This window comes from Myxine glutinosa, chromosome 4, assembly GCF_964187855.1.
Source record: "Myxine glutinosa chromosome 4, kmMyxGlut1.1, whole genome shotgun sequence".
Lineage (NCBI taxonomy): Eukaryota > Metazoa > Chordata > Myxini > Myxiniformes > Myxinidae > Myxine > Myxine glutinosa.
In genome coordinates this window covers 62,941,909-62,965,952 of record NC_136264.1, presented here as the reverse complement: position 1 = coordinate 62,965,952, position 24,044 = coordinate 62,941,909, and the positions used below count along the sequence as shown (strand labels likewise).

At 44.1% G+C, this 24,044-nt stretch overlaps 2 protein-coding genes across 7 annotated transcripts in view; both read right to left on the bottom strand.

The window, feature by feature from the left end:
* Nucleotides 1–6,767, bottom strand: part of LOC137424696 (uncharacterized) — a 161,786-nt gene extending 155,019 nt beyond the window's left edge. For 3 of the 6 annotated variants that reach the window (XM_078775803.1, XM_078775802.1, XM_078775804.1), the window contains exons 1-2: nt 6,249–6,766; nt 6,003–6,130 (exon numbers count right to left, since the gene is read on the bottom strand). The gene's annotated coding sequence lies outside the window, so the exon portion shown is untranslated. Of the gene's footprint in view, nt 1–6,002; nt 6,131–6,248 lie in introns of all 6 variants that reach the window. The other 3 variants (XM_068112424.2, XM_078775805.1, XM_068112426.2) reach the window with 3 other exon arrangements.
* An 11,140-nt stretch (nt 6,768–17,907) lies between these two features.
* Nucleotides 17,908–24,044, bottom strand: part of LOC137424699 (glutamine--fructose-6-phosphate aminotransferase [isomerizing] 2-like) — a 99,290-nt gene continuing 93,153 nt past the window's right edge. The window contains exons 18-19 of the mRNA XM_068112429.2: nt 19,668–19,829; nt 17,908–18,977 (exon numbers count right to left, since the gene is read on the bottom strand). Coding sequence (XP_067968530.1) covers nt 18,933–18,977; nt 19,668–19,829 — 207 coding nt within the window. The 3' untranslated portion in view covers nt 17,908–18,932. The remainder of the gene's footprint in view (nt 18,978–19,667; nt 19,830–24,044) is intronic.

The following is a 24,044-nucleotide window of genomic DNA, read 5'->3' as shown; positions in this document are numbered from 1 at the left end:
ATTTTATGCAAAGTTTTATTTTTTGATTGATTTTGGTAGCCTAGGATCTACTCTTTCACTGAGAATCTGCCGGGTGCACGGAGTGCACCCTTGAGCGTTTTGAGAAATTCAAGATGGCGTCCAAGATGGCTGTCGTTTCAGATAACTCCCTATAACTCCGGTAGTATTTGACCTAGGATGATAATTTTGGTGTCTAACCGTATGTTTTGAGGGGCAAGGTATCCATTGAAACCATTTATTTGACTGGTTGGGGATTGCATCATATAGAAATGCAATATGGCCGCCAATATGGCTGCCATCTATCTATAATTCCAGTAATCTCTGTGTGCATGTGTGTGTGTCTGTGTGTTTGTAGGAGTAAGAGTGGACATAGCCAAAAGGAGTAAGACTGCCAAACTGTGGGTGGACATGTTAATCAAACCAGTGTTCCTTATGATGAGGTTTGTCCGAGCTGAGCGGGAGGCTGATTGGCTGTTGCATCTTGAGGCATGCAAACAAATGCTTCCCTATTTCTTTGCCGCTGGCCATGTGCATTATGCAAGGTATGGGTTGTGCTACCTAAGGGCAATGGAAGCCCTCCCAGAAGAGGTACTAGTCCGGGTAAATGAAAGGGGAGCATGTGATGAGGCACCAGCGCGGGCTATGGAATGGCCTGTGGAGTGATATGTTTATAGAAACTACTTTCATGAGATATGGCCATGCCCCAAATGGCATCATAGGAATAACATTGAAGCCGGATACGCTCAAGGTCTGGGCATTTAGTCTTCATACATGTAGTACTGTGGAGGCTGCTCTGGACGAAATGCTTGGAGACTCTGGAGACCAAGGAAGTGAACATAAGGAAGAAAAGAAGGCACGGATAGAGAATGACAACAAGGACCGAGAAGCCATAAGGAGGAAGCTTCAAAAATGTATCGATCCACTTGATCCCGAGAAACATCCACAGGATCTAGTGAACATTGCAACTGGTCTACATGGAACCCCGGCAGTGAATGTGCAGGACGCTGTGCAGAAAGGATTCGAACAGATGTGCGAATTTGGAGAGAACTTACCTGATGGCTTACATGAAACAATTCACAAGACCGTGACTACCATGGTGGCTACAAAGAAACATGTGAATGTGGGAGGTAGTAAAGTGTACGACATGAATGTCATCTACTCCAGGGTCATAGGCCAACAGTCTAGAAGTGGGCGTGATGTTGACATAAAAGATGTCCTATCCTACGAATTGGCCCCAGTACCAACGTCTATGTTTGACCCCACAGGAGAAATGAGAGCTGCAACATCAAAGTCTTCCTTAAAGCGACAGCTTCTGGTTGAGGTATCTGCTCGGACAACAGCAAGTGAAACTTCAGTAGTTGTGATTGATGGTTCAGCCCTACTCTGGGTGATTCCTTGGCCTGCAGAGGGCACCACTACACACTACGCAAACAACTTGAAACACGCCATTGCCAAGAGACTAAAAGTTGGGGACGTTCACCTAGTGTTCGATCGGTACTACGATTACAGTACTAAGAGTGTCACCAGAAGTGCTAGGGCCACTGGAGTTAGCCGAGTCCACGAGCTGCAGTTGAACACCAAGTTACCACCTCAAGAGACTGTGTTGACGGTGACCGAAAACAAGAAGCAGTTGATAAACCTGATTGTCAAACTTCTGATTGAAGACGAGTCATTCCATGAATACACCCAAAGCCACAAGTTGATAGTGTTTGGTGAGGACGCTGCCCCATTTGAGATCAGCCATGGTGGTGTAGTGATCAGAAGGGCGGACCTTTCAACTAGTCATGAGGAAGCGGACAATATCATTGTCCAACAGGTGCTGCTGTCTGCTCGAAATAATGAAGAGAGTGATATAACTGTGATATCCGATGACACTGACGTTTTCATTCTCTTGCTTCATTATTATCACGCTGGAAGCATGAAAAATCGTATCACCATGGAATCACCAATTAAGGAACGAACAGTCATTGACATTGGAAAAACCGTAGAGAAGCATGTGTCTTTTGTGAATGAACTCCTGCCAGCCCATGCTCTTACTGGGTGTGATACGGTAGCATGCTGCTATGGGGTTGGCAAAGGTACTGCATTGAAGGTTCTGAAAGATGGTCACTCACTGTCACTTTTAGGGGTCATTGATTCTCCCATAGAATCAGTGATTGCGCAGGCAACCACATTCATGTCAGCCTGTTACGGTCAATATTTATGAGTAAATCAATGTCCGAAACACGCTGGAAGATGTGGGCATCCAAAACGGGTCGGGCCTCCGCGGTACCACCAAAACTTTGTTCCCTTCCTCCTACAAGTGAGGCATTTAAAGAGAATGTAAGAAGGGCCCATCACCAAGCCATTGTGTGGCGTTCACTGGAAGACAGCAATCCACCTGAACTTGATGCAGAAATGTACGGATGGGTAAAACACTCGAAACTGAAAACGCTACAACCGGTCCTCCTTCCCGCAAATGTTGAACTCGCCCCAGAAACTGTCATGCGTATGATCAGATGTGGATGCAAGAGTGACAACCCCTGCAGAACGCTTTCTTGCAGCTGCAAGAAGGCTGGTTTGAAATGTACAATATTCTGTGCTTGTTATGCTGCAGGTTGCAGCCAGACTCTTACTTAGCATTTTAATTCAATTGAACAATGTCACAGATTCTTGTGATGTAATTCATATGCATCTGTTTTAATCACTTAAATGGATTCTTTGTCCACGAAACATATGGATAGACACCAAAATTATCATTCTAGACCAAGTGAATGTATTTGAATAAAAGTGAATACAAGTGAATTTGTTTGTTTTTGTTTGAAATTTGTAATATGGCAGCCATATTGGCGGCCATATTGCATTTCTATATGATGCAATCCCCAACCAGTCAAATAAATGGTTTCAATGGATTCCTTGCCCCTCAAAACATACGGTTAGACACCAAAATTATCATCCTAGGTCAAATACTACCGGAGTTATAGGGAGTTATCTGAAACGACAGCCATCTTGGACGCCATCTTGAATTTCTCAAAACGCTCAAGGGTGCACGGAGTGCACCCGGCAGATTCTCAGTGAAAGAGTAGATCCTAGGCTACCAAAATCAATCAAAAAAAAAACTTTGCATAAAATTTCCAGGTTCAGTCATACTTCTGCCGGACTTTTCTTGGACGCCATCTTGAATTTCTCAAAACGCTCAAGGGTGCACGGAGTGCACCCGGCAGATTCTCAGTGAAAGAGTAGATCCTAGGCTACCAAAATCAATCAAAAAAAAAACTTTGCATAAAATTTCCAGGTTCAGTCATACTTCTGCCGGACTTTTCTTGGACGCCATCTTGAATTTCTCAAAACGCTCAAGGGTGCACGGAGTGCACCCGGCAGATTCTGAAAGAGTAGATCCTAGGCTACCAAAATCAATCAAAAAAAAAACTTTGCATAAAATTTCCAGGTTCAGTCATACTTCTGCCGGACTATTGGCTTCTGTGATTGAGAATTTGTGCCTGTGTCCAACTTGTTACCCTCGCCAGAGGAGAGGATATTGCATTTGAGTCCGTTTGTTTGTCTGTTTGTTTGTTATAAGTATGTTGATCGGTGGGTTTGTCTGTCTGTCTGTTTGTCTGTTTGTTCGCAGTACTACGTCTACGCCGTTGCACATAGAATCGCCAAACTTTACACACATATTTGTCTTGCCCTGGAATAGACTGTGCCCAATTTTTAACTCCCTCGGCCCACGGCCTCCATTATGATGTCATAATTCGATAATTCTACAAGTACAAAACTTCATCCAATCAAGATGCAATTTATTGAACGACATGACAGCATAAACTGGTGGAGAAAAAAAAATAATGATGACATCATCGGTCATGTGGTTCGGCCGCCATCTTGGAAAAACCCAAAAAAATTGCACCTCTATATCTCCGAAAGTGCTGAATAGAAAAAAGTGAGACATGGCTCATTGTAAGGAACTCGCCATGGGGAATAAAATATGTTAATGATGATGTCATCGGTGCCTCCATTATGACGTCATAATTTGACAAGTACAAAACTTCATCCGATCAAGATGCAATTTCTTGAGCGCCATCAAGGAATAAATTATTTAGAAAACAAATAATGACGTCATCGGTCACGTGGTTCGGCCGTCATATTTGTCCAAAATGGCCGATAAAAAAGTACATTCCAGCAAGTCCTCGGTCTCTGACCGATTTTTCATGTTTGTTTGTCTGTTTGTCCGCACAGAATAAATATGATTTTCTCTGCAACCGTTGGTCCGATTGACAGGTAATTTTCACCATAGGTGCAACTCCACCTGTATCATTTTTTAATGATAATTATGACGTCATGGGTCACGTGGTTCGGCCGCCATCTTGGAAAAATCGAAAAACTTTGCACCTCGATATCTCCGAAAGCACTGAAAAGAAAAAATTGAGACATGGCTCATTGTAAAGAACTCTCCATGGGGAATGAAATATGTTAATGATGATGTCATCGGTGCCTCCATTATGACGTCATAATTCGACAAGTACAAAACTTCATCGATTAAGATGAAATTTCTTGAACGTCATGTAGGCATAAATTGGTGGAGAAAAAAAATAATGGTTACGTCATCGATCACGTGGTTCGGTCGCCATATTTATTTTCACACAAAAGCCTTAACAACAACTGAAAATACATCCTGGTGAGGGTTTGCAATCTCTGATTGCTCTTTTTCTTGTTTACCCCTTGTATCCTTCCCCATTCCTTTTGTTCTTGTTCTTCCCAGTATCCTTTCTTCCTGCAGGTCTCCCTGTATGTTGCCTTCCATCCTGCTGTTCATGTGTTCTCTCACCTCCCCCCGCCCCCACACCCCAACCACTCTTTCCACTGTTCTTTCCATTATATTATGAGTTCTTTCCATTATATTATTTCCATTATATTATGTCTTGGTGTGTTCTGTGTCATCGCCTCTCCACACGTGTCGACCTTGTATATAAATAAACATTGGGGCAATACCCCTGACGCTCATTTGGTGGAATAAACAGTATACTGCACCGACTAATGCTATTTTAAACCAATTTCAATGGTTGCTAGAAGACAGGGCAGCATGTATAATCAAACTAACATAATCATAAGACTTTAAACAAACAAACAATAAAAATAATGCCTTGAACAAACATTGGTACATCATGGGTGATTAAGGTTGTGGTCAAGTTTCATCGAAATTGCGTGTGTAGTTTCTGAGAAGAAAGCAAATACCTATTTTGGGGGGCAACTTTAGCCACAACACAACAAATATAATTTGCGCCAAATTTGGTCGCAATCCCATCAGCGGTTTCGGAGAGGAAGTTTCAAGTGTTTACGGACTGACGGATGGACAGACGGACTGACGGATGGACAGACTGACGGATGGACAGACGGATGGACTGACGGACTGATGGACGGACGACGCGCCATCGCATAAGCTCCCCTGAACTTTGTTCCAGGTGAGCTAACAAATGGACCAAAGAGTACACACCTTCATAAAGCCTCCTTTCTGATCTTTCACCCTCTGCTCTTTCAATGCTTTGTCCCCTTCACCTCTGCCCCCTTCAGGTTTTTACAGGGTTCACACAGTACACCATTAACCCCCTTCTGATGAAACTACCTAAATCCAGGATCACTGCTCACCTCCACTCATTTGTTCCTCTTTTTCCCCACCTGTGCAACCAACTTCCACATCCTCTTCAATCCCATTCTTCCCTCCAAATCTTCAAGACAGCTGTTCACCACCATCTCAGATTGTCCCCAATCCAAAACCATGATCTTTTCTCCCCTCGTTAACCCAACCCAAACCTCTACTTCTAATTTTCCAGTTTTCCCTCGTTGCAGTTTCCTTCTGTATCCATCTTGTCCACTCTATGCATCCTCTGCGTCCAACTTGTCCACCTCATGCATGCGTGTTTTGCATTCTGTTTTTGGCTTTATGTCCTGATCCGTTCAGTGTACTTACTGTACCGTCTCCTCCACAAGCCTCAATTATGTGTACAAGAAAAAAAATATTCCTTCACCTCCTCCTTCTTCCTTCAGGTTACTTGTAGTTTAGGCAGAGCACCAGGTGAAACATTTCACTACTGCCACCATGTTGTACGTCCATAGTCAGCACAGATGCAGAGGCAAAAACTAACACCATGAGGAACTGTATGAACAGGATAACAAGTTTAATGAGATAATGACTGACTCAATACAGAACACAGACGTGATCACAAGTTGGTAAAACACTGAATATTGTTACGTTTGTGGGGGGTAGGCAATACCTTAGTCCAGGTAGAATTGCATAGGTAGTATGCTCCGAATGTCGTGTAGCCATCTTGATGTACATAAGCCATCTTGATGTACATCTTGTAGCCATCTTGACATTTTCTCTCTTGGCCTTTCCTCTTGATTTCCGCTCTTCTTCTTTGTCTCTCGAGTCTTGGCTTTTGACAACGAACGGTCGAGGCTCTGGACTTCCTCGCATCTTCTGGCTTTGGTGTTGGTATTGGTGAACGAGATCGTGAGGACAAGCGTGGCTAGAGCGACCAAGCGGGCGCGGCCTGGTCACTTCGCGCACGGAGCCAGGAGTGAGCAGACCACGCGGCGAGGCCTAGTTCGCGCCGATGGACAGTGCAGCCTGCGGTTTTGCGTGCAAGGACGTAGAGGCCTGTGACGATCTTTGACGATTCCTGACGGGGTTCAAGAGCAACTCGGAGCTAAATGCCCACAATAAATAAAACACATTTTTTTTCGTTCTCTTATATTTCCCTTTGTCTGTATTCGGGGCTGTATGGGGGGGGGGGGGGGGGGGGGCATGTCCCATTTAGGATATTAGTCTTATCGAGCATTTTCTTGTTTGCTGGAATTTATTTTCATTAAGCCTGTTTATTTGTACATTTTAATTCCATGTCGGTTTGAGTTGATTTATCCAGGTGCGAAGAAGTTGGGTGGAAGCCATCCAGGTATGTTCATCATCCTTTCCCTCGCGTGTAATGAATACCGTCATTTTTGGATTGAACGCCTTGGAGTAAAACTCGTTTGGTCATCCGTGTCGCCCTGCAGTGTTCACAACAGGGTAGTCACACGACAATATGTTATTCAATCCTGACAAATCTCACACTCTCCCTTTGTCTCTCTGGAAAGACCATCTGGCGAACTCAATCCTCTTGAAGAAGTTCAGTCACTAAAAACTTTTGCACATCAGCAACAGTCATGATCTTTCCAACAACATATTAAGTTGGCCTTCAACTGGGGGTCCTTTATCCTACAAACTGGACTAGCTCTTCCACAAGCCTCAACTATGTGTAGAAGAAAAATATTCCTTCACCTCCTGCTTCCTCCTTCAGGTTCCTTGCTGTTTAGGTTCAGCCACAAACTCGACTCCCCACAGACAGAACCAGCTAGAGCCTAGGACAGTGTTTCCCAACTTTTTTCGCTATGTGGCCCAACTGGCTTTTGAACTGACATGTCATGGCCCAGGGGGATCACAGCAATTTTTTGAAACCAAAGAAATGTCAATAAGTACCACAACTTAATTCAATTTAGACTTTTAGAGTATTTAATGGAACAATATTTCTCATTTGAACAATTTCTTTGTGAAATGAATTAATGTGAGTGAAGTAAAGCAAATGTATTTGTGACAAAGGGTCTTGCGAGAAATTTTTAGTACAGAACATCAAGAAAATCAATTGAAAAGGCAAATTAACACTTCAGACTTCAAGGCTTTTCCATAAAAAACAAATATTTATTTTAAATTAAGAAATGAAACTCTATTAACACATTGCAATAATAACCTTTGCTTGTGGGCTGTAACACAAAACATTGCAGTATCTGCCAATTGAAAAAAACTCAAACCAGTTTAACCTAAAGCTACTTTAATGAGAGATGTTCTCCTGAATTTTCTGCACCAGTTTCCAAATCCTAGGTTCTGTTGTAGAAAGCGCACATCTAAGATCTGCCTCACATTCAAGGCGGTTCCGAGCATTTGTCTTCAGCTGCACCAATGTTGAGAAGCCTGATTCACAAAGATAAGTTGTTGCAAAGGGCAGGAGTTTCCGAAGGCATTCCTTTGCAATGTTGGGGTAGCTTCCCATAATTTTTGGCCAAAAATCAGAGATAGAGGAAGCTTCAAAGACATTTCTGTATCCAGAATCATTTTGAAATTCAATCAGTTCATCTTGCAGGTCATCCTGGACATCACTGACTTTAACAAGAAAAGGATTCCTCATGAGCGCCAGTCCTTCTCTCCCAATTTCTGGAAAGTACTGCAGAAATTCTTCTCGGAGACAGCTGAGGTGTGTCACAGCATCCTTTGCAACGCCAGGATCCAACGGCTCATTAATAGTGACTTCCGAAAGAGATTCAAATATGGTAAAGTTCCCTTCCTCAGCCTTTCATTTCCAGTTTTCAAGCTTCTGTATAAATGCACTGAGAGTGTCAATGAACTGAATGATAGTTGTTCCCTTTCCTTGAAGCTTTAGATTCAGTCTGTTCGGTTGATCAAAAATATCCACAAGGTATGCGAGGCAAAAGACCCGCAGCTTTTCATGGAAGGAAGCTTCAAGTTTGTGCTTTTCTTACATCTGTAGGAAACTCTGCATCTCTTCTCGGAGTTCAAACACTCGTGCCACAACATTTCCTTTCGATAGCCAACACACCTTGGTGTAGTAAAGCAGGTTTTTATGCTCTGAATCCATTTCTGTGCACAATTGCTTGAACAGTCGGGAATTCAAAGCACTGCTTTTCACGTAGTTCACAATTTTGATGACTTGTTCAAGAACATCCTGAAGATGAGATGGAAGGGTTTTTGAAGCAAGAGCTTGCCGATGAATCAGACAATGAACAGAAATGATGCCTGAAGATAGATTTCGAACAAGCGCTTGGAAGCCACTTTTTTCTCCTAGCACAGCTGGGGCACCATCGGTGCACACTCCACAGAGATTGTGCCAGTTCAGTTCCTCATGGTCAAATAACTCTGTTACTTTTTCCATCACATCCTCAGCTCTGGTATTTCTTTCGAGAGAACGGCAGAATAAGAATTCTTCCTTGATGGAATCACCCTTCACATACCGAACGAAGGCAAGAAGCTGGGAACAGGATGAAACATCTGTGGATTCATATAACTGAATTGAGAACAATCCAAATGCAGCGTCTTTGATTTTAGCATCATGTCGCTAGACAAGTCAGCAATCCTCCTTTGAACCGTATTATTTGACAGAGAACCTTTGTTAAATTTTTTTTCAGCTTCTTCTCCAAGCAGAATCCTAGCCATCTTCAGAGCACATGGCTTGATCAGAGTCTCTCCGACTGTGTGAGGTTTCTTCTGTTGCGCAATGAGGAGGCTGACGGCATAAGAAGCCTCCGTAAGACGCTTGTGTTGCTGAAATAATGTTCCACTTTGATCCAAGCGCTGGCACTTCACGTTCTCTTCCATTCGCTTGAAGAAGTCAACATCCTTATGTTGATGATGTGGTTGAATCTTCTCCAAATGGAGCTTCAACTTCGATGGCTGCAAAGATTGATTTCCGAGAACATTCTGGCACAGGACGCATTGTCCCTTTAATTCTGCATGATCATGTAAGGATGTGAATCCAAACTTTATGTATTGCTCATCATATCCTCGTTTTGTCATTTCAGAAGGGTTTCTGAAAAAAAAAAGGAAAGATATAAAAAAAACAAGACTAAGAAAATATGCAGGGAATAGTGGGTGGCTACCACTGGCCACCACCAACACACACAGAATTGAACTCTTGTTTAGGCCTTGTGCGTGAAAAGATTATATTATTTGGGCAAATATTGGGCAGTCTCTGTGGCCCACCTAGAAAACGTGCTGTGGGCCACCAGTGGGCCATGGCCCACTGATTGGGAACCCATGGACTAGAATATCAACACATCACCTAACAGTATCCTCAGGAAGCCTGGTGTTGGCTTACCAGTTCGGGTGGCTGACTTGGGATCCCAGGGTCCTCAATTCGAATCCCGGTTGGCCGTTGAATTAACACTAAGTGGGGTTGACTCAGCCTGTCATCCTTCCGAGGTTGGCGACATGAGTACCTGTGAACTGGTAATAGGGGCACTGCATCAGCGGGACAACCAGGCCCTCAGCTAATGATGCTACCTGCAGTCCTGTGCTGCATACGAAAGAAGAAGTACCCTCGGGGCAGCTTTGCGATGTCAGGATCCTGCCCGAGGACAAGGTTGTCAAGAGGTTCTGCAAGGGGCTCAATGTGGTGGGAAGAGGAAACAAACTCCTCAGAACCCTGTGCATGCTTCAAAAGTGTATGAACCCTCTGAGAGATTTGTCGATAGTTCCAACTTTGGTGTGGGGTAGAGGGACAAGGTGAAAGGCACACAAATCGGAGGTCTTGGTTTTATTATTATTTTTATTTAATACATGGTCTAGGGCTCATGGAAGAGCAAGGACACAGATGAGATCAGGACACAACATAACAAAGGGAACAGCAGGAGAAAGGGAAAACACCAATAGCACGGCGGAAAAGAAGGCAGACGGAAACGGACAAACAAGGGATACAGGTAAACATGAGGGGTAGGGGAGAACGCAGGGGGTTGACGAGATGGATACATAAGCAAAATGTTGGGAGGAGTAGGAGTAGAGAAGTTTAACAGGTGTAGAAAAGATCATGGCTTTGGAATGGGGATGACCTGGGATGGTGGTGAACAGCTCTTGAAGAATGAAATTTAAGATTTCTGCATTGCAATATTTGGTCATTTTCTTGATGTCTCCATGTTTAGGCCAAAATCGCTGGGTACTGACATGTCAATTAGCAATGACGTCTATTGTTTTTTTGGGTTATTCTTTACTATATCAGCAGAAATGGCGTGCTGTGTGTGATCCGATGGATTGAGAACACGATAAGGTCTATCTCAGGTAACTGGCGGTGATAAAAAAAAACTTGGGTTGTAAGAATTTAAAAACATGATGTGCATGCAGAAATGTATATGTTGATGTCAGATTGTCAAATATATATACAGTATACTTGCTCAACAATCGGTCTACTGAAGATTGAAACTGCCAACATCAACCGGTTTAACCTCTAGGTGGCGCCAGCCCACTCATCATCAGACCAACCGCACCTGAATAATCGAGCTAAGAAAACATTTAACGAGGGTGAAGTTGAAGTCGAGGGTCGTTTTTTAGGCTTCTATTTTTTTTAGCAATTTTTTAGGTGAATGACCTAAATTCCTGGTGAATATTCCCCAATGACCCAATATCAAATTTTGTGGTCCTCCCCCCCCCCTCCCCCCCCCCCCGCTTTGACCCCCGTGACCCCAGGTTTCTGCATCTTGGAGCATGAATGGGCAGTCAAATCCAATGAATTGTTACATATTTCATGCATCTCCCAATGTTGATTGCATATAAAAAATAATCATTCAAAAATAGGGGCAATATCCCTGGGCGCTCACCTGGTAGAATAAAGCAGTACGGTATACTACACCGACTAAAGGTATTTTAAACTATCAGGTATTTTAAAACAATTTCAATGGTTGCTAGGAGACAGGGCAGCATGTATAATCATAAAGCTTCAAATAAACATAAAAATGGCTATTTTGGGGGACAAAATGTGTCGTTTCAGAGAAGTGTCGTGTCGTATGTGTCGTATGTGTCGTTTCAGAGAAGAAAGCAAATACCTATGTTGGGGGGCAACCCCCCGGCCATACCCCCCATAGACCACCAAAGACTCAGATTTTTTTTTTAAGGCTATGAACGAACTTTGGTACATCACGGGTGATGGACGGAATGTTGTGATTGTTTCATCGTAATTGTATGTGTCGTTTCAGAATGAAATGAATGAATGATCGTTTTGAGGCCATTTTCCCCGCTTAGAGCGGGGGTTAGCCTTGCGGGCCCCATGACCTCATGGTTCCCTTTTTGAGGCAGTTTTTTTAATGGCCGGATGCCCTTCCTGACGCCAACCCTTAGTCACCTCTTACGATGAGCAGGGATACGGTGTACCTATTCTAAACCGGGGTACACACCGGGATCATTAATCCCAGCAAGCTGGTACTCAATTTGCCGACCTCGGAAGGATGACAGGCTGATGACAGACAGTTTCAGAGAAGAAAGCAACTACCTATTTTGATGGGCAACACCCCTGTAAATCCCCTTAAGGCCCAATTCCCCCCCTTAAGGCCTAATTTCTTTAATGCCATGAACAAACTTTGGTATATCACGAAGGAGAAAGGTTGTGGTTGCGTTTCATGGAAATTGTGTATGTAGTTTCAGAGAAGAAAGCAAATACCTATTTTGGGAGGGGGGTGGGGGGGGGTCAAACCTGGACCCAATCTGATGCCTCTGGTCCTTAGACCCTTCGACCCCGATTTTTTTAAATGTCGTGAACAATACTTGAGTTGCAAAATACCAAATATCATTTCAATCAGGTTTGGTCACAATCCTATCAGCAGTTTCGGAGAAAACGTGTATGTGTAGCTCCCCGCCCCCATAAGCTCCCATGAACTACATTCTAGGTGATCTAATAACATCTCCATCAGATCTTCTCCTTTCTAATATATGAAATCCTGTCTCTTGCATCTGATCCTTGTAGCTTAGTCTAGCTATGTAGTCACTGGAATCAGTGTAGTCACTCCATGGTGAACCCTCTGTGTGACTATATGTCTTTTTTTCCTTCTTTTTTATTTTTTTTACAAGGTCGAGAATCGTGGAAGAGCTAACATTGATCACAAAAAAGACAAACTGACACATAAAACATAAAACATGATAAAGGGAGCGGGAGAACAAGATGGAGAGCAGGGACATCGGGAGATCTGTGGGAGGGAGAGGGCTTGGGGGGTGGAGGCACGGAAAGAGGGGGTGGGGGTTGGCCCATTCTCCAATATGGTGACCAAAACTAAAAGTAATTTATTCTCCTGTGAATAAAACCCAAAATCCTATTAGCTATACCTATACCTTTTATCTGCAGAACTACCTGGCACTGCAGACCTACCTCAAAACATTGTGGACCTAGACCTACCTTTTATCTGCAGACCTACCTGGCACTTTTGTTATCTGCAGAGCCCCCATATCTACTTCCACTTCTAGATCCTTCGGTGCCACATGCTCTAAGACTGCCTCTTATGATGTGCAGACCCTATAAACTGCCATCCCGGTGTTTCACGGATGGACGTTAAACTGGCGTCTCGTCTGCTGGCATTAGTTGGTGTACCTTAAAGATCCCAAGGTGCCCTTCGCAAGGAGTAGGTGAGCTATATTGCTGGAAAAACTGACCAAATTCCAATATTCCTGCCTTCACGACTGCTGGGAAGACAATGCCGAAGCACCCATTACAACCCTTGCCAAGGAACTGCTTCTGCAGCACCGATTCACTGTAACAGAGTACAGTGTGTCAAGTATGATAAATCAGAATGCTCATTTTATCCTTACCCATTCTCAGAATCTTGCATTTCAAAATGTCAAAATCCATCCTCCCATCAAATGTTTCACAGAACCTAGGAAAGTATGTCGAATTTCCTGAATATCTGGTCACCCCACTCACTCCCTCCATGACCGCACCTTACCTCAAAACTTCACGTCATGTGCAGATTTGCAAAGAACACTCAAAGCCCCACTGCCCCAAATTTCATTGACGCAAGTTAAGTTAAAATAAGTCATTTCCTGTGTGTGTTCCCTGTGTGTGAAACACCAATCACGCCCAAACTACTGGGCCAATTGCCACTAAACGTGACACATAGACCAAATTAGCCCTCCTCTTGAACATAGGCTACCTGTTCAGATCCCTCCCCTCTGAGATGAGATCCTTGCTGTGCTTCATTCCCATCAGAGTTAAACAGAGTTGTTTTTCCCCCACTATTCCGACATTTTGTGTTCCCCTGTCCAGACCTTTTCATCCATTCAACAAACCCTCCAGTCTGCAGACAATGGCTCCGACGCAACACCAATGTGCACTCGTGAAACACTTGCCCCAACTGCCGCGGAAGTAGGGTTAGCAGATTTGAATTTTCAAAAAAGAGGACACTCCGGAGTGTTCATGTGTATTATTGATGTGTTCGTGAGGGACTTGCCCTGGCCGGTTCTTGCGAGACTTTGGCCGTGGACTTGCCTCCAGCCAACCTGATGGAAACGCGGGATTAATGGATCTGGACGTTGGTGAAAAGGAAGTCTCCTTTGGCATTCTCTGAGGGGAACTTTGTTCGAACATTTTCTGCAGTCAGTGCTTCCATCCCCTCCTCACAACTTGGCCATGCTCTGGAGGTGGTGTGAAGCCCTTTTTGGATCGTTTAGTGAAGGCCCATTGGGGTGTACTGGACATCCTGGTGGGTGCGTCGTTCCAGGTGGCATACCCTCCCTCTCGGATGGAGTGGTGGTCATGGGGCACCGTTTCTTCCCTAGTTCGGAAGTGTGGGACTTTGCTAGGCTGAGATGTGTATTTTAAAGGGGTTTATTATTAAGAAAAATGTGTTGTTTTTTTTGTGAGTGACTTCCTTGTGTTGTTGTCTTTTTGCGAAGCTTAAAACGTACTTTAACAACAAGTGTATTGATTTGAGTCCTCAATGTCCAGATCCTGGTGGAGTGATGCAGTACATTATACCCAGGGTGTTTGTTTGTATTTGGCTTGAAGGGCTCTTTTTATTCGGGTGGATGGGATCTGTATCTGAAGTTTGAATCCTGCTTGCCACCCCCTCAGTATTGTGGAGTTCAATGGTTGTTGGTCTGGTCCAGCCACACCTGCCTCCCCGGCTCAGTAACTGTCCGCACCCCCACCCAGGTGGTTCTCCTGCCCGCAGGACCACCGGCTCTCCTGCCCCCAGCCCACTGGCTCCTGCCACCCCCTTCTCAGTTTCTCCCCCCTCTCCAGTGAACAATGCCAGCCACCACTGCTAGTAGACAGTAACTGTCTTAGTCCTGATCCCTAAGGTACTCCACTACTTACAACATCCCAACCAAATATCCTCCGACTCGCGGCCACTCTATTTCTTATCATGAAGCCAGTTTTCAATTAATTTAGCTACGCTGCCAGCCATTCCAAAAGCCCTAATGCCTGTGCTCTATCAACACCACATTAACTCACCCTAGTGTTTCACAGGCAGGGTGATTCATCATTGGGTGTGCAAATGTAGTATTTTGGAATGCCAACAACCACAGGCGGAGTTTGAGGAGGGCAGGGGGGGGGCAATGCCCCCACCTTAATTTTTTCCAGTAGTTTACAATTAAGATTAAAAGCATCCCGTATTTAAATGTGAGTAACAATAATGAACGTAAACTGTATTTGTGATTTCATGTACACTGTAACTACACTAACAAACGGTAATTTTGGAAGTCAGACCTAAAGTAACTACCCATTATTAATATTAAGCCCTTGCCCCCCCCCCACCCCCCAAATAGAGAAATCAAACGACGCCGATGCCAACAATTTTATCTGATACGTTGTCAAAGGCCTTATGAAAGTCTAGACATACTTCATCCACCTGGCGACTCTGCCATACAGCCCAGATCGGTGGAGTGTTGCAGTGATGGTTGTCCTTCTGGAAGTTTCTCCCATCTCCACACAGGATCTCTGGAGCTCAGCCAGAGCGACCATCGGGTTCTTGGTCACCTCTCTTAGCAAGGCCCTTCTCCCCCGATTGCTCAGTTTGGCCGGGCGGCCAGCTTTGGGAAGAGTCCTGGTTGTTCCAAACTTCTTCCATTTAAGAATTATGGAGGCCACTGTGCTCTTGGGAACCTTCAATGCAGCAGAGATTTTTTTTGTAGGCTTCCCCAGATCTGTGCCTCGACACAATCCTGTCTCTGAGCTCTGCAGGCAGTTCCTTCGACCTCATGGCTGGGTTTTTGCCCTGATTTGCATTGTCAGCTGTGAGACCTTATATAGACAGGTGTGTGCCTTTCCAAATCATGTCCAATCAATTGAATTTACCACAGGTGGACTCCAATCAAGGTGCAGAAACATCTCAAAGATGACGAAGAGAAATGGGAGGCACCTGAGCTACATTTCAAGTGTCAGAGCAAAGGGTATGAATACTTATGTAAATGTGATATTTCAGTTTTTTATTTTTAATAAACTTGCAAAACTTTCTACAATCCTGTTTTCTCTTTGTCATTATGGGGTATTGAGTGTAGATTGGTGAGGGAAAAAATGAATTTAAACGATTTCAGCATAAGGCTGCAACATAACAAAATGTGAAACAAGTGAAGGGGTCTGAATACTTTCTGAATGCACTGTATATTGATATATAGAAACGGTTGTTGATTTTAAGGTCTTCAAATGGTAGTTCTTCAATTTCAATGTTTTTGTGTGTTCGTCATGTCAAATGTTTTGCACGTGATAAAAAAAAAGAAAAGTATACTTCTACCTGTAGCTTTTTGCCCTGCAAATAGTTATCCTTTATCACCTGGGAGATTTCAGTACATCATACATCAGAAATGGTTACAGACAGACAAGGCTTGTATTGGAGATTTGTACAGCTATTCTAGGCTTGTATATGCTGCAATGTATTTCAGTGTCATTGACAGTCTCTATTCTCGAGGTATATACAGTATAGCCGCTCTATAGAAGTCAGCTACGTTTTCAATTCGAGGTTTTGCAAAATACAGTAATTGTTCAAGTGATCCATCCGTAAAACGTTTCTCTATTTCTGTGTTCTTAATTCCAGGACAAGGACATACAATTGCTGAAAATGTTGGTGTTTTTGCTGAATCGTCAGCCACGGTCTTGCCCAGCATTTTATTTCTACATTCAGTAGGCCAACACATTTCAAACAGAAGAGACGACTATAATTGCGAGATTGTTATCGATAATTGCTGAAGCCTTTGTTGACTAAAAATACCAACAGCACCAAAGGTCAGCATCATGCATCATGGTAAGAAAAAAAAATGCTGGAACTACATTGCCCAGGTAATTGCTCAGATGTGGACCACTCAATTTAGTTGCACAATTGTAACGTATTAATCTGCTGTATGCTGACATCAGTTCTGAGAAAGATGTTCCATGGCGTCCGCATGTGTTCAAGAGCGATTTTGTCACTCTGGCGTGAACCTGGCTTAACATCAACAACCTAAAAACCGGATCTAAAGACCGGTGTCGTGTAGCAGACGTGATGCCATACTGCCAGGATTGTTATGCCAGCTTTTGTCAAATTCTGAAAGACTTTTCATATTTCCCACAATTTGACAGACAGCATTGCGCAGATGTGGTGCACTTACCATTGAGCCATCTTGTTTGGTTTTTTTTTGTTGTTTTGTTTTTTGGATACAAGATCGAGGCTCGTGTAAGAGCTAACATCAATCACAAAAAAAAATAAACGGACACACAGAACATACAATAAAGGGAGCGGGAGACAAGATGGGGAGAGAGATGGAAGCACACAAGTACAACAGCAGAGAACAGGGACATCGGGAGATCTGTGGGAGGGAGAGGGCTTGGGGGGAGGAGGCATGGGAAGGCGGGGGCGGGGGGGGGGGGGTGGGAGAGGTATAAAACAAAACACATGGAGACTGCTAGAACTTCCAGGAAAGAAAGAAGTCGGTATTTCAGAAAAAGTGGATCTGGGGTGAATTAATGGGGGTAGAAAAGATCAAGGTTTTGAATGGGGGAAGATAAGAGATGGTGGTGAACAGCTGTTTTAAAGACCTGGAGGGAGAAGTCGGGTTGAAGAGAGTGAGGGAGTTCGTTCCAGAGGCGGGAGAAAAGAGGACTACAAGCTGGCGGATTGGTGCTTCGCAGGAAGGGTGTTACATCACAAAGTGTGCCATCCTTCATATTGACGTTAAGCCGGGTGTCCTGCTTGCTAGCATTCGCTGGTGGATGTGAAATATCCCACGGTGTCTTTCACCAAGAGTATATGGGTTATTCCTGACACCTTAGCCAAATCGCAATTTGCTGCTCTAACCTATGCAGAGAGCACTGTAAAAGCAGCACACCTGTGCTCCCAGCAATGATACAAGCCACCAGTCAGGTGCTGCACACAGAGTGATGATAATTATACGGTTAAGATTTTATTTATTATTTGAACCCAAACAAATAGATAAAAGACCATTTTTACATTTTCTTACATGAATTTTTTGAACATTTGAATTTCATTCATTACATTCATTTCATTCATTTGAACTTCATTTGAACATTTGATTCATTTGAATTTTGAACAATTTGAACATGAAACATAAATTATCCGATAAACAAATCCCAAGGCAAATATATCCAACAAACTAAAAAACCCAATAACATGTACTTTTGGTTCACCAAATATTTCTAATTACCATATGGAGTGCTTTTGGTGCAGTTAGCACCTTGACATTCCAGAACCCAAAAGGTTCAATTGTCAAAGATAAAAAGCAGCGTTGTGCATTCCCTTTATAGAATAGCTCGGTTAACAAACATTACACTGTGTTTCAATTTCAAAAAAGCATCAAATCCAAACGGTTATGATGTTTGAAAACATTCCATTTGTAGTTTCCCCGTTTAAAAAAGTCTTTTGTAGCGTGAGAAAGATTTGGGATGTAGCCAACAGGAAGTTTTTGGTTTAAAAATATCACAGTTTTGGTCTATTAAATTAAATTAAAACATTACAACATATTTGTTGAAAGTCAGATTGAAGTATTGAAAAGGTACTTTTTCCGTCACAGGACAAATACAATATGCTGGATAAGAGAAAAAGATATCACAGTAAATGTCCAGCAAGTTAAAAGCAGCAAGTTTACGTTAGAGATTGGGTGTACACCCTAATAAAATAAGCCATACCTAAATTTACAGTAAACCTTGTTTTCATCATTTTCAAACACCGCAAAAGTCTTGGTGCAAACCTCAACTCGTGAAAAACATCTCCACTGTATAAATTATTTCGAAACTTTCATTAAAAAATACTAGATTTAAAAAAAAAAATCTAGATTTAAAAAAAAAAATGTTCCAAAGGTTAGCCATACGAATGAAGAATGAATAATGAATTCATATTGCATAATCGGGCCACAAGATGGATACGTCCTTCAAAAACACCAAACGTTATTCCACGGTGACAGACTTTGCCAAATTCCTTGGGCAATCCACCTGAAAAGGGATGCGTAAAGGCAGTGAGTGTGGCCATCCAGTACAAATATAGTGTTGCAAAAATGAAAATAGCTTTCAATGGTAGAGAGTGATTTGTAATTGATGAAAAGTTTTAAATATTCATTATAGCTGCCACAGAAGGTGGATGGAGGTTATGTTTTAACCCCTGTCTTGTCTGTCTGTCTGTCTGTCTGTCTGTCTGTGAGCAGGATACCTCGAAAGGTTATTGGACGAATTCAGCCGAAACTTGGTAGACAGGTTGGGTGTGTGACAGGGACGAACTGAGTAAATTTTGGTGAGGATCCGGACCCGGATACTAAAAGAATGATTCTTCCCCGATGAGGGAGAGGGCCAAAAACGATAAACTGTACAGCAAGCTATCTCAAAAACATTATGGACGGATTTGGGCGAAACTATGGATGAGTTGGGTAGATGAAGAACAAGCTGATTAGATTTTGGTTCAGGTACGGATGCAGATCCGGCCTATCAGTGGGATACAAAATGTGAACTGATCAGCCTGGCGGGGGTTTGCGCTCTACCGAATGCAGTTCTAATTTTCAATACTTTCAATGCGAATGCTTGCTTTGAGGTTTTAGAAAAAATAAATTTTCTGCTTTCCTGACATCTTGTGCAGAGTAAAATGTACAGCTAAATAAATATATAAAACGAAATTTAAAAAAAGGTTCTTACATCCATATTCCGCAGATTGGCAATATGCAGGGACAGCAACTGCAAGGGGATGACGGCAAGGATTCCCTGGAGGCAATCTACAGTTGATGGCAGCAGCAGAGCCTTGAATGCAAGGCTTATGGTCTCTTTGTCATTCTCCTCACAAAGAACCACCGGGAGGCCCTGCCGAGAAGAGAATTTCACACTCGCAAATCCTGTTCGAAATATTAACGGAATGCCTTCCATCCAATATAGCTAGGACTATAAACCACGTCAAACGACTTTATGTTGTCACTACATTGAGGATTTTCCCCTGCTGCCATTCTATCACATGGTTTGAAAGTGGATAAAGTTAGACTTCAGGTCACACATTCCTGAGTTTATGGAAACCACTTTTCCTCTCATCTCGCCACGTTATCTTGGGTTGTGAAACTCTCATAGATGCTCCATTATCACCGCAAGCAAAGTCCATTTTGTCCAACTGTTGCCTTTATCAATACTAGGGCATGCCCGTACTATATATATATCTAAAATTATATCCCCCCCCTCTATTTACATGAAATGGTTTGGTCCAAAGCGAACGGCTTGCGAGTACGGTGACAATCCCCCCCCTCTATTTACATGAAATGGTTTGGTTCAAAGCGAACGACTTGCGAGTACGGTGACAATCCCCCCCCTCTATTTACATGAAATGGTTTGGTCCAAAGCGAACGGCTTGCGAGTACGGTGACAATCCCCCCCCTCTATTTACATGAAATGGTTTGGTCCAAAGCGAACGGCTTGCGGAGTTTGGTAAAGAAATCGCCATAGCTCGGTAACTACTTGTCTGATTAATATGAAACCTTGAAAAGGCACATCCTCAGGTCCCCAGCAATATACCTGGCAAGTTTCAAGTATATCGGACCCGTGGTTGTCGAGAAACAGCGGTCACAGACAAACATACAAACATACAAACATACACACAGAGATTACTGGAATTATAGATAGATAATAATAATAATAATAATTCATTTATTTTGTATAGCGCTTTTCAAGTAGCCCAAAGGCGCTTTGACAGAGTGGAAAACATAATGCATAACAATACATGAAAACCACAATTGCAAAAAGACAAGAATCAATAGGGAAATATTTAAAGCAAAAGGAGGGAGAAGGAGAAGTGATAGTCAGGGGTTAAATGCTGTGGGTTGAATGTTGAATGCAGCGTTGAACAGGTGTGTCTTTAGTGATGTTTTGAATGTGGTGAGTGAGGAGGAGTCTCTGATGGTGGGAGGTAGTGAGTTCCAGAGGGTGGGAGCAGCGATGGAGAAGGCCCTGTCCCCCCAGGATCTGAATTTGGTCCGGATGGAGGGGGTCAGGAGGTTGGTACCAGCAGAGCGGAGGTTGCGGGTGGGAGTGTGTCTGGAGAGGAGGTCAGCCAGGTAGGATGGGGCCAGGTTATGGAGGGCTTTGTATGTCAAGAGGAGGATTTTGTACTGGATTCTCTGGGGGATGGGGAGCCAGTGAAGCTTGTAAAGGACGGGGGTGATGTGGTCACGGGTCCGGGAATGGGTGAGTAGACGGGCAGCGGAGTTCTGAATGTATTGGAGTTTATTGGTGATTTTTGAGGGTGAACCATAGAGGAGGCTATTGCAGTAGTCCAGACGGGAGGTGATGAAGGCGTGGATGAGGGTTTCTGCAGCCGTGGAGGAGAGGGATGAGCGGAGACGGGCAATGTTTTTCAGGTGAAAGAAGGCTGACTTTGTGATCTGTTTAGTGTATTTGTCGAAGGAGAGGGTTTGGTCAAAGATGACGCCAAGATTCCGGATGTGAGGGGAGGTGGATACTGGGATACCGTCGATGTTGAGGGCGAAGTTATGGGTGGATTTTGTGAGCGTTTTTGGGCCAATGATGATTATTTCAGATTTATCACAGTTAAGCTTGAGGAAGTTGATTTGAAGCCAGGATTTTATTTCAGTGATGCAGTTTGTCAGGATAGAGTGGGTGTCGGTGGAGACGGACTTGGTGGAGATGAAAAGCTGGATGTCATCGGCGAAGCAGTGGAATTGGAGACCATGACGGCGGATCAAGTGACCGAGGGGGGACAGGTAAAGGATGAAGATGAGGGGGCCAAGAACTGAACCTTGGGTGATACCTTGGGGGAGGGGAGCAGTGGGGGATTTGCAGTTATTGATGGAGATGAACTGGCGTCTGTCAGAGAGGTATGATTTAATCCAAGAGAGGGCAGTGCCGGTAACGTTAAAGGTGGATTCAAGTCGGGTGAGGAGGATGGTGTGATCGATGGTGTCAAAGGCAGCGCTGAGGTCGAGGAGGACGAGAATGTTGAGGTTGCCAGCGTCAGAGGAGAGGAGAAGGTCGTTGGTGATTTTGAGGAGAGCAGTTTCAGTACTGTGGTTGGAGCGGATTCCGGATTGGAATGTTTCATACAGGTTATTGGCAGAGAGGTGATGTTTGAGTTGAGTGGCTACAGCGCGTTCCAAAACTTTTGACAGAAAGGGTAGGTTGGAGATGGGTCTGAAGTTGTTTAGGGTGTCAGGGTTTAGACCAGGTTTTTTTAGAATGGGGGTAACAGCAGCAATTTTGAGGGAAGGTGGGACGATGCCTGTAGACAGGGAGGATTTTATTGTTGCAATGATAAGTGGAGAGAGAGCAGGGAGGGAGGCCTTGACAAAGCTGGAGGGGATGGGGTCAAGAGTGCAGGTGGCAGTTTTCATTCCTATGAGGAGTTCAGAGAGGTCAGTAGGGGAGATTGGGGAGAACAGGGGATGGCAGGACAAGGGGGGGCAGGTGGTTGGAGGGGGAGCGGGTGCGGCGGTGGTCAAGCTGTTGTAGATGTTGTCAATTTTGTGTTGGAAGAAAGAGAGGAAGGAGATGCAGTTGTCTACTGTGAATGACTGGGTGGTGGTGTTCAGGGGCGGAGGAGTTTGTTTATTGTCGAGAAGAGTGCTTTTGGGTTTCCGGAGCCAGAGTGGATAATTTGAGAGTAGTAGGCGGAGCGGGCGCGGGAGAGGGCATCTTTGTAGTGTTGTAGGTGGTCCTTGTAGGCTTGGGAGTGAACTGTGAGACCTGTTTTATTGCGGAGTCTTTCAAGTTGGCGAGCACGAGTTTTCATCAGGCGGAGTTCGGGGGTAAACCAGGGAGCAGAATGGGTGAAAGAAACTGTTTTGGTTTTTACAGGCGCAAGCTGGTCAAGGCAGGAGGAGAGAGTGTGGTTGTAGTAGTCAGTGAGGTCGGAAGGGGCGTGGAGGTCAACGAAGGGAGAAGTGGACATTTTTTCAGAGAGGGTGGATGAGAATGAGGTCGGTGAAAGAGCGTTTAGCTGACGGAAGGTGATAGTGCGATAATGTCTTGGTGTTGGGGTGGGGATGTTGATGTTCATAGTGATAGCTAAGTGGTCAGAGAGGGTGAGGTCAGAGCCAGAGAGATAGTGCAAATTTAATCCAGTGGAGCAGACAAGGTCCAAAATGTGACCACGGATATGGGTAGGAAAGTCGACATGTTGAGTGAGGTTAAAGCAGGTGAGTAAATCTGTGAAGTCAGTGGTTATTGTGGAGTCAGTGGAGTCCATATGGATATTGAAATCACCAAGGAGGAGGATTGAGGGGGAGAGGGAACATAGCTGGGTCAGAAAGTAGGAGAGGTCAGACAGGAATGATGGGTGTGGTTTGGGAGGGCGGTAGACGACAGCCATGACTGACTGCGTGCGACCAGAGAGTTTAAAAGCCAGGTGTTCAAATGATGAGGATGAGGCGATGGGGATGAGGCTGGTCCTGATGTCTTGACGGTGGATAACGGCAATTCCACCCCCTCGGCCCCCCGAGCGTGGTTTATTGACGTAGGAATATCCATTGGGTGTGGTGAGGTTGAGTGTGTAGTAGTCCAGAGGTTGTTGCCAGGTTTCGGTGAGACAGAGAAAGTCCAGTTTGTTATCCAGGATGTATTCGTTCAGGATGAGGCATTTGTTGTTGAGGGACCGGGTGTTGAACAGGGTGAGCTTGATGTTGTTTTGAACAGCAGGGATGAATTCAGGTGATTTAGCCAGGGTTCGTAGGCAGGAGGTGCGATCGTGTGCGTTGCTGTGACCAGGTGCGCTGGGACGATGAGTGGGAGTGCGCTGAGCCGACCAGAGGACGGGGATGGAGTGACCTGATTGCAAATATACAAACTTACGACCGGACCACAAAAGCCACAAACAAATATCGTTAAGTGTCTCCATGTTGTACTCTCCTTACTTCTCACATTCTGTGACAGTGTTCTCTTTTTTTTTTCTTTCTTTTTTTTTTGTTGTTTTTTTTGTATACAAGATTGAGGCTCGTGAAAGAGCGAACATTAATCACACAGAAAGACAAACCGACACATAAAACATATAACATCGGGAGCGGTAGACAAGATGGGGAGAGA